The sequence below is a fragment of the Lycium ferocissimum genome, chromosome 5, assembly GCF_029784015.1.
Source record: "Lycium ferocissimum isolate CSIRO_LF1 chromosome 5, AGI_CSIRO_Lferr_CH_V1, whole genome shotgun sequence".
NCBI lineage: Eukaryota > Viridiplantae > Streptophyta > Magnoliopsida > Solanales > Solanaceae > Lycium > Lycium ferocissimum.
In genome coordinates this window covers 73,761,328-73,772,681 of record NC_081346.1, presented here as the reverse complement: position 1 = coordinate 73,772,681, position 11,354 = coordinate 73,761,328, and the positions used below count along the sequence as shown (strand labels likewise).

Below are 11,354 nucleotides of genomic sequence, written 5' to 3'. Positions count from 1 at the left end.
CCTAAATAAAGGGCAATCCGCCCAAAAAAAAAAAAGAGGCTTCACGTTAGTACCCATTCATCATATTGGGCCTTATTAACCCTTTACATTGCCTATATACGCACATTATACACTTTGTATGCAGTGCATAATACATTATATACACATTATACACTGAGTTCACCGGCCCAAAAAGCCATATCGTCGTTGACACATCACTAGGAACCCCCACAAAAAATATAAAAGATAAGCAACAATGGCACTCGGGACCAACAGGGGGTAGTACAGGGGTATTCATCTGTTGTCCATTGATTACGCCTCTCCGCCTAAGAAGGCAGTTCAACTTGATAACCCGATAAGCTATATTGACATAATAAAACCACTCTTTCAAAGGCGGGATCAATCCCAACCTATTCCGACAAAGACGCCTGGCTAAACACTACATTAGGACACTGCTGTTACAATCTAAATTTGCTTCAAGCTATAGTAGATTAAGAGAATGAATCAACTTTACATCTTGAGCACAACTGCAGAAAACTTGGGAGTTGGAAGCATAATTCTAAAACATGTGAAATGATGAGTTTGCATTAAATACAAGAGCACATAAATTTTTCATTTAAAACCAGCCATGATAAAGTAATCTAGTGTACAAGTTGGTTCGGAAAAAACTTTCAAAAGCTAAGCAATCAGCTACAACCCGATTCACTGTTGATCCTAACTGAAACAGATTAGAAGATTACTTCCGTAGAGGAGATGAGAAAGCTGCTTAGTTAGGGCTATAACCCTGTTTTGATTTAATATCCTTTCCTGCACTTGTCTCTTCTCTTGCTTTGATGGTACAAACATCGAGGCTAATCCCGACTCTAATGTACGATTGAGCTAGTAAACATAAGGTAAGATCCTGTAAGGAACTAGTTTACGGTATTCTGCCCACACGTCTTTGTACTTCTCCGCACATCTAGCTTCATCCCTTCTCTCCCTCCATATTAGCAGAATAAGAAGATATATGGGGTAAAAGTATGGAACCACGGAGCTGCAGGCATACACGAGCGATGTGATTATTTTCACTACTAAGCAAAATGTCTTTGAAATTGAACTAGCAAGAATTCAAAATCATTACCTTATACCACAAGGCAAACTAAAAGACGACGCCAGCAACAAATCCCCAAGGTAATTACAGTGCCGTGCAATGCCCCTTCAGGAAATATAGAATGATTTAGAATTTCGAAATCTGAAGAACTGGAGAAATTTATGTGCCATTTTTGCTACCAATGCCATGTTATAACCAGGGTAAAAACCATCATTATTACCTGGATTGCTTGATAAAAGATCATAGGTCCTTCTCAGACAAAATTTCATTCAGCTAATGCGAAATTCAGAAAACCCAATCCCATGATTTCATCCTAGCACTTAGGTCCGGTTAATATTGAATTTTTTTGAAAGCTCACTAAAACTAGTGTGACATTTATGGTATGCGCGAGGGGGTGGCTATGCAGACTAAATCTAGACCTGAAGTTGACAATATTAACAGCTTCCCTTTCACTCAAACCTTTTTGCTTTTTTTTTTTTTTTTTTTTTTTTTTTTTTTCCATGCAGGTCAAACCTTTTTGCTTTACCTTTTTGGATCAATTTTTTTTGGACAAAACTCAAACAAAATGTACTCCCTCATACTGAATTTCTGAGACACAATTTGGGCTGAAGTCAAACTTTTAATATTTTGATTATGACATTAGAATGGTAGAGTTAATATCTCGAAAACATAAGAATTAACAGCAGAAACCATTTTCACTCTTTCTAGCACCATTCATCAAATCTTGAACTACGAACAACAACAACATACCCAGTGTAATCCCACAAGTGGGGTCTAGGGAGGGTAAGATGTACGCAGACCTTACCTCTAACTTTACGGGGTAGAGATGTTGTTTCCGATAGACCCTTGGCTCAAAAGAAATGTAACCGATGCAGGAAAGATCAAACTACGTTAGAAAATTGGAAGCCTTTATGATTGTTAAAATATTTATCAGTATTCAAGGGATATTAATACTTAGCCTTTCTTATAGTAGTAATGAACACCTATCGTCCCTGAAATAAGTTTTCCTATCTATTTTACTTTTTTCTTATTGTTCTATGAGAGGAAAGTAACAAAAATGGAATGTTTTTTTTTTTTCTAATGAATAAAGGTAGTAACAAGAACGGAATGTTCACAAATACTAAGCTATTTGTATTGAATATTGACATAGTTCATGTGCCTTTCCAACAGCTGCCCACATGTTAAAAACTAAATTAACAAATACAAAGGCATTCTGTGTTCTTGAATATTAAGATGCTGAGAAGAGAGTCGAAAAAGTAAGATCAAAAGCTTACCAATAGCCAGAAGCAAGCAACTTCCCCCCAATAACTTTTGGAGGACTACCCCATATGGGTGCCTTGGGATCCTTTTTGAACATATGCTTCTGCTTGTTGGCTCCTCTGAACACCATGTACCTTTCAATCCGAAACAGGGGTCCGTGTCAAGAAACATTAGTGAAAGCAAAAAAGAAAATTGTCTGAAAGACATAACATAAAAGAGCCATAATACAGATGATGGAGAAAACTAACAGTATTGACAGGGCCGTGCATGCTTACCCAATAAGAAAGACGAGGCAATTGGCAATTATTGCTGCTGTTGTTAGCTCCACTTTGTTACTCAAAAGCCACCAACCCTGAAAAGGTAGAGAAATATTGTTAGATAGTAAATAGGCTAGTCTACCTTTGCATAATATCCCACATTGAACAAGTGTAAATATCTTCATTATAAAGTGTGTGTAGAAATAGATAGAAGCGTGAGACATTGAAAACCACGCATTTCCATACACTCTTTTTTCCCGTGTTATATTTGTCACAAATATAATAGAACCCCAAGTTGAAAACCGGAATAAGCTTCCTCTATCTCTGTTTGTTACTCTTGTATGCCATTTTCTTCAAATTACCTTGTGGCTGCACTGAAATGGAAAACTCCCACTCCTATATATTATTAGCCCTCATCGCACACCAACAAACTTGTCTAAAATACAATCTGACACACATCAATCATACTTGTACTCAAACACAAACTTTGTTTTTAATAACCATTGTGTTCAGGCCAGCTTGTGTGCACCTCGACTAATTCCATAGGATACCTGCTACCTCCCAAGTCCCACCCGCAATAGGTACCAAGTAACTCTGTCCACCAAGGCTTACACGGATGGGAAGAAATCACCTAGTGTTTGTCTACACTGGAATTTGAACCGGAGACCTCATGATTCTCCTTCCACTTCATTGACCACTAGGCCACAACCCTTGGGTCCAAACACAAACTTATTAGATTCCTTTCCACTAACCAACCCAACCATGAAATTGACACCATGACAATCACAATCATGCAAATTGTCACTAGATCTCCTATCCTTATTTACATCAATTCAATCACAGAGAAGACTATATAGATTAGACTCTTACTTCAACCTTTAAACAAGCAAAAACATACTGATAAAAAAACAGAGGACAAGAACATGCCTTTTGTTCGCATAGTTCATAGTCCCTCAAAACTTTATGTTAGAAGAGAATTCAGTTACATCCTATACATTTTGTGTTATTTTGACATCAAGCAAGGATAGAATTGTGTGTGGCAATAAGAATTGGTTATGAGGACATGCCTGAATACTGAAGGTGAACGGTATAAAGACTAGGTCACCAAAAACCAGCATGAAGCCCAACCTCTCTGCTATTATATCCCATCTGAAAAGGGAGAAACAAGATTTTACACAAGCATATGTGCTAAAAAAATTAATGGAAGAAGCTAATATAGACTATGAAGAAAGGAAAAAGTAAAAGGAACACCATCAGTATATAATAACTGGCTGACAAAACAAGCATCTCATTCTGCCAATTATTAGACATTTAGGGCTTAGAAATGTCAAGCCTTGAAAATACAAATTTTGGATCAAAATCATGCTCCCAATAAACTCAGACCAACAGAGTTAATCTTACATAATGGAATTGGTACACGCTCATGAAGCATTAAAACCTTAACGTACAAATGAAAACCACTCACCAAAACTAAAATAGGATTATATCACAATTCAAAATCCCTATAATCGATCCTAAAACGTGAATAGTAGTAAACCACACAGACCTTCCAGGTGTCTGTCAGTAGTTGTATTGCTGTTATGGTTCAAATGTTAGCACAGCTATCAGAGGTTCTCCAGAGTCACTTCATTTAGGCTGACATGTTATTGGATTCTACAAAACTCAGAGAAAATTGTCTTAGTTTTACTTTAATCAACTACCCCCAAGAACAATGTAGAACAACCAATGCTACGCTAACCCCCTTTGTTTCCACCGCTCCCGAATCTCAGACCATGACTCCAGGGACCAAACCCAGCTACCCTCCGAGGCCCTAATTCCATTTACTACCCATTCTCTTCCAAATTAACTACCTATGCCAACTACAAGCCCGAGGCACAAATAAACCTCATAATCCTTTAAGGGAAAAGGGTCAAATATACCCCTCTACTTTAGTTTATTGGTCAAATATACCCTCCGTTAGCCAAAGTAGTCGAATATACCCCTCTGTTAGCCAAAGTACACAAATATACCCCTGAATGGATGGAAAATCTCAAATCAAATTACCCATTTAACAAAAATTACCCATGCCCCATCACTTAGACCCAACCCGACTCACATAATAATAATAAACATTTGAAGCAAAAATAAGAAAATAAAATATCAAATACTTTTGAAAATATTTTAATTACTAAATCTTGTACTAATATATGTTGTTACAATATTTTTGAGATCACCATTTCTCCTTGTCAACAGTGAACAGTTCTTTTTCTCTCTCATTTGCAAAACCCATTTTGAGAACCCAATAATCAGAATCAATTCAGATTTGGTATTATAATTTATTCATTTTTCAAGTTATCTTTTTCATCATATTTTTTGGGTGTCTGCTATTTTTTTGTCCCAATTAACCAGTTTTTTCAAATCATAATGTTGTTGCAGAAATTATCAAAATGGTGAGATTAGAAAGAAAATGGGGTTTGTGATGACAAGTTTAATATTTGCAATGGGAGTTATTGCATCCTTTGGTGCTGGAATATGCTGTAACAAAGGACCATCCACTAACCAGATTAGGTCGCGTAGAGGGGTATATTAGGGTGGGGGAAATAATTTTGTGGGTCGGGTCGGGTCTAAGTGATGGGGCATGGGTAATTTTTGTTAAATGGGTAATTTGGGATGATTTGGAATTTTCCATCCATTCAGGGGTATATTTGTGTACTTTGGCTAACAGAGGGGTATATTCAACTACTTTGACTAACGGAGGGTATATTTGACCACTAAACTAAAGTAGAGGGGTATATTTGACCCTTTTCCCATCCTTTAATTACACAACTTCCAGCATTACCTTGTTAAACCACAAAAATGACCAACAACCATATTATCCTATTTAAACTAATGCTTCTCATGACTATTCCCTTGTGCTACCATTTTCTTAGGCTGCAGGCCCTCTGCTACTTGAAGCCAGTAATTCTACTGTTGTTGCATATTTCAAATTTTAGATCAAAGCATAATAATCACACAATAAATAAAGATGATGTGACTGGGAGTGAAAGGGAGATGAAAATCTGGAGGGCTGACCTAAATTAAGGAAGGGGAAAGAAGAAAGAAAAAGTAGTTTATTCGTTCCACGGCAACTTTTCTATCTTGAAAAGGTAAAGGGATAAGAAAGCTGCCAACTTACGTGGAGGTCATGAACTCCTCATAGAAGAAGTAGTCAAGGATGTATAGCTGCAATTAAATGCATAGAAAAGAAGTTATAAATAGCACAAGCATATACTCTAAAGCCCAAACATGGAAGTGAACAACCAGTAACTTACCCCACAAAATAGCTGGTAGAGAATCATTGATTGGCTTAATTTGGCCTCTAGAATACATTTTGCAAGAACTGAGAGATTGATAAGTAACCATCCCATCATACCAGCTCTAACAAAGAAAAATCTACAGCAGAAAGTTCATCATTAAGCTGAGAAGACAAAAGAATAACCAAATAGTCTTGATAATGAAGCTGACAGTCATTAATAAAAAATTTGGCCTTTCTCAGAATTTCTTTGACTAAGAATTTAACTATGATTGAAGGTTCCTGGAATTGAGTCCCGGCTAATCAGAAAAATCTAAGTTTTTCATGTCAAGAAATTATTTTACTTAGGTAAAAAGCAAATTACTACACCTTAATCCCAAATGGTCAGGAGTAGGCCATATGAATCATTAATATCCATTTCAATCCATTTAACCCATTTCACTCCAACGACCAATAGCTCACTCTAAAGTCTAAACAAATTAAATTCTCTAAAACAAGGTTCTCTATATTGTCTTCCACTCAGGTCGCAAGGAAAAAATCGTTTTTAGTGCTAAATTAGGTAAGGTATATAAAACTCACTATTTGCTGACATGACACCTTATGGACTGGTCATCAACATGGAAAGGATTATACAAAGTTACTAGTGGATGTATCCAACAAAAATAAACATAATAATCAAATAATAACATCATGATAACTTTTAATTCTCGATTTAATAACTTGTCATAGTGGGGAAACAAGGTCTGAGGTATGAGTACATACTTGAGATCAATGCCCATGAATTCAGGATTTAGTTGTATCCCGAACCACCTAGTCAAGGTAATAGGATACAAGAAATATCAGGAGAGTATTCATTACAATGAAATCAAAAGAATCTGGACATAGCACACAACAAGAATATCTTTCTACAATGAGGTGGCGAACCACAAGATAATTAGTTGATCCACTTCACTTAGAAAGGTCATATTTAGCTCAGAGCGAATTATAGACATTGCAAATTTTCCTTTTAAGTACTCACAAGCATGGTTGGTATGACTAATTATTACCATTTCACAGGTGTTTCATTGCTCAACATTAACAGCAGTAATTGCTGATAAAAGAAGGCGAAGGAGGATAAAAGAGCATTACACAAAGAGACAGAGAAATTTTATATCAGATCATATGCCATCTTGGGTACAAATGCTGAAATACGGCACTAAATGCCTTTGAGGAAATTAAAATTATTCACTCCCGCTCTTACTATTTTATATCAAATAAAATCTGTAACTTGACAACAATTCAGAATCTGTCTAAAATACACAAGATAGATCAAAGGATGAATGGCTTTTCATCTAATCAAAAAAGAAAATCAAAGGATGGATGGAAAAATTAGTTCAATAAAGAATGATATTACAATTTTATTAATGTTAAGAACTTTTTAGAATGTAAACTACCGCGCAGAGTCGATTGTATTACCAGTCATGGATTAGATTTCCTGAGACATGAGGTTTCAGTGATGAACTCTTCGCACGTGAGTTGTAGCCAACCAAATAAAGCATCAACGTCACCTAAATATTGTTCAGCCATAGCATAAAACTAATATGTCAGAATGAAATTTGGCTGGAAAATTTTGCAGAACAAGAAAGTTTGTGTCAATAAAAGCATAGTCAAGAAGAAATAACTTTCTTATGGTATGACAATCTTCACTTACATAAACACTAAAGATAAATGTTGTGGACAAAAGCTCAAGTCCTCTGTCTGCTATTGCCTGCAATGCATTATGAATAAGTGATTTCATCTCTTTATGAGTAATACCAAAAACAGAAAACTTGACAAATGCATTCCAGTAGTCCAAAAATACAACGCTCTGGATCTTCTCATGTTTTCAGTAACATTTGAAGATGTATCATGCGGGAGCAATTTTTTTGGAGCCAAATAAAGTGCTATTTAATGAATCAATTTGCGCAATCACATCAAAAGCAGAATATACTTAACCAAGTTATTCTCTACAGATAATGAAGGTAAGTCAGATTGACAAATTCTTTTTGTACTTAACCAACTAAATCTCCACGGATACTGAAGAAAAAACAGATTGACAACACTAGAAGATAATGAAAAGAAAAGTAACAATTTCAAAAAGTAGGAGCAAAGACAAAAGATAGGTTTACAGCAGATGGAGTCATACCCGTAATATTGTTGAAGCCATATGATGTCACAATTTTTTCTTATTCACTGAAATTACAACACCAGTTCCTAGATTTAATGTTATTACAAGGAATGATGAATTCAACGGAAAATAAATGTTGTTCAATCTCTCAAGCACATACGTGCTGCGAAAAGAAAATTACAATAGAATGTTTGTTCCGCCTGAGTTGAGATTCTTGGTAACAGTGATCATAAATCCTCACTCTCATTAATCTACTACACAGCTATGTTGCTCGGACTCTCCAAAAATGTTGCCGCACCCGTGTCGGATACTCCAAAAATACACTACTTTTGGAGTATCCGACACGCACCCGTAGATATTTTTGAAGAGTCCGAGCAACATAGCCACACAGAGTGTAGCAAGAAACTGTTCCTCACTGTAAACAAAATTATAAACAGGGAATGCAAATGAGCCCAATAGCAACTAGTAGAATTACACCATCTGACTAAAATGTACATCCTTTGCTACAAAAAGAAACATTTCACACTCACAGTAGGTGAAACAAGATTTGTCTGCGACCCAACTCCAAGAAGCAAAACCAACAACAGAAGTGATAACAAACCTGAAATAAAAACAATAAACTCACAATCTGAGCTTGACCCATATAGTAAAACATGAATATATACAAGGCCAGAGGTACAGTATTAAGTACGGGTTCGGACCAACCCAGCAATCTTTTGCATAGACCCTATATTTGTTTGTTTTAGGAAATCCATTAAATACGCATAAAGATTTAACTGCAAACCCATTAACTAAAACAAGCTATAGATTCGTTGGCAAGTTCATAATCCATAAACTTCAAATCCTAGCACAGCATATGAAAATATACGGGGGTAAAGCTACAATATTAAGTAGGAGTTTAGACCAACGCAGTAGCTTTTGCTTAAACCTTAAGGGGTCGTCTGGTACGTGTGATAAGGATAATAATCCCGGGAAAAAAAAATTGGGATTAACTTTATCCCATGCTTCGTGGGATTACACTGGGTACGTTGTCGTTGTTGTTGTAACTTTATCCCATGTTTGGTTTGGGGTATTAGCTAATCCGGCGATTATTTTATCCCACCGTTTGTACCAAAATGGCGGGATTATTATCCCATATAGAAGGTGGTGGGATAAAATAGTCCCGTATACCAAGGGATTGTTTGGTTGGTGGGATAAGGGATAACAATCCCGAGATAAAATGCGAGATTATTTTATCCCGCATTTGGTTATGGGTATTAATTAGTCCCACGAACCATTTTGTACTAAAATGGTGGGATTAGTTATCCCTTATAGAAGGTGGGATAGCTAATCCCGTGAGATATCCTTGTCTGTCCCATCCTAGTAACCAGACTACCCGTTATAGTATTAGGAAATCCATTACATAATCATAAATACTGAATTGTGAACCCAATAACTAAAACAAGCTAATAGATTCGGTGACAAGTTTCAGAACCCATAAACTTCAAATTTTGTTTCTGCCCCTCAAATTATACAACATAATAATATAGAAAAAAAAAAAGACATGGGATTACCATTAAATAAGCATAGATATCTAATTGTGAACCCAATAACTAAAACAAGCTACTAATAGATTAGGTGGCAAGTTCAGAACTCATAAACTTCAAATCCTGGTACCGCCCATCAAAATATACACAAATGCACATTATATAGATAGAAAAAAACAAAGATATGTGGTTTACCATTTCAACAATAATGGAGTCGAGTTCCATCAGATAAAGTTACCCCAGGAACAAGTATTAATTAGTCCCAAGAACCATTTTGTACTAAAATGGTGGGATTAGCTAATCTTCTGTGATATCCTTGTCTATCCCATCCCACTAACCAAACGACCCCTTATAATATTAGGAAATCCACTAAACAAGCATAAAATATAAATAACTAAAATAACTTGGTATTGTTGGATTCTCAAGTCAAAAGGTTTACTTCTTGTGCATGCTCTAATCAAAAGGTAATACATTTTATTATAAGTGCTAACTCATAAAACTTCAAATATGCGTATTTTTAGTTGACACTTATTATATGAAACTACACACCAATGCACATTATATAGGAAAAACAAAGACATGGGGTTACCATTGCAACGATAATGAAGACGAGTTCCATCAGATAAAGTCACACCAGGAACAAGTTTGCCAGGTAGAATAGATCCAACGGTTGCTAAATAAAGAAAAAAAGATAGCAACATAGCAGCCTATATTCACCAAGAAGAACAAAATCAGCAAAAAAAAAAAAAACTGATTGTATTGTATAGATATATTCAAGAATGAAGAAAAAAATGCTGACCGAAGTCCATGATGGAGAAAGTGAATTGAAAAGATGATTGAGATCCATATTTTTGGTCAGATAGTGAAGTCCAATTTAGTTCAATCCACTTCAGTATGTTTAGGTGGAGATATCCGCCTACTATTTATAGTATTTAATTATGCAAAGATAATGGGTGGAAATTCACAAATTGTGACTTGAAGGACCATGACAGAAAAATTAACAAAATATTTTAAGTTTTAGTAGGTGTTTGGCCATAGATTTCAAATGTTTTTTTCACTTTATTTGGATTTTATGGAGTTGCCGAAAACAGCCTCACTACCTAGGGCTGGGCATAAAATGCCGAAACCCAAATTACCAAACCGAACACCGAATCGAAAGTTTTGGTAATTCGGTACGGTATTTGGGAGTTTTTAAAATTACGGTATTCAAGTTCGGATTCGGTATGAGATAGTAATACCTTTTAGTATTCGGTAAATACCGAATTAGCTACTGAATAAAGGCACAATCCTAGTTATAACCCATATATCTAACAAGTCCATCAATAGTCAACCAAAAGGATCCTTAGTCTCTATGAGTTATGACCGATCGTGTGACTATGAGTATTTGAGTGATTCCACACAGAGTAGCAAAATAGGGGCATGTAACTAGTGCTACTGTTATGGACAGTGCTTGAATAATCCATTTAGTAGTTGGATTCTAATTTAATTTCCTAGATGTTTTTTAGTTGTGTCAATTTTTCTTGATGTCTTTTTAGTTGTTGATCTTTCATTTTATCGTGTCTCTATTTTGAAAAACAAAAATAATTGGAGGAATTATTAATTAAATTTATAATATAGTCGACGCCAACATTAATGTTTAACCACCACCCCTACATCTTTCATCTATATAGGAAATTCATTTCGACCAACGCGAGAGTAATTTGTTGTAGGAAGTGAAGAAAATCATTTCGTTTCCCCCAATCTCCCATATAAGTCTCTTCTTTGTTCTATTTTTGTGACTAATTTCCTATAGCTTTACTAATTGTTGTTGCTTCTTAGACTTGAG

At 35.7% G+C, this 11,354-nt stretch overlaps 1 protein-coding gene across 1 annotated transcript; it reads right to left on the bottom strand.

Annotated features, from left to right (window-relative positions):
* Window positions 1-546: 546 nt before the first annotated feature.
* Window positions 547-10,473, bottom strand: LOC132057410 (delta(14)-sterol reductase). Its single transcript, XM_059450006.1, has 13 exons — window positions 10,329-10,473; window positions 10,119-10,236; window positions 8,534-8,604; window positions 7,548-7,604; window positions 7,313-7,404; window positions 6,620-6,667; window positions 5,877-5,997; window positions 5,741-5,787; window positions 3,654-3,735; window positions 2,605-2,681; window positions 2,344-2,463; window positions 1,100-1,174; window positions 547-1,012 (listed from the first exon to the last, which is right to left on the bottom strand). Exons 1-13 carry the CDS (start codon window positions 10,374-10,376, stop codon window positions 859-861), a joined length of 1,110 nt encoding a protein of 369 aa, XP_059305989.1. The 5' UTR covers window positions 10,377-10,473; the 3' UTR covers window positions 547-858.
* Window positions 10,474-11,354: the final 881 nt, after the last annotated feature.

What these genes read in the sequence shown, in the direction of transcription:
- LOC132057410 (XM_059450006.1), bottom strand. Translation starts at nt 10,376, where the DNA reads ATGGATCTCAATCATCTTTTCAATTCACTTTCTCCATCATGGACTTCG. An exon ending in CATTTATCTTTAGTGTTTAT is followed by an intron (nt 7,405 to 7,547) that starts GTAAGTGAAGAT and finishes AACAATATTTAG; the next exon opens with GTGACGTTGATGCTTTATTT. An exon ending in TTGCTTGCTTCTGGCTATTG is followed by an intron (nt 1,175 to 2,343) that starts GTAAGCTTTTGA and finishes TATTTCCTGAAG; the next exon opens with GGGCATTGCACGGCACTGTA.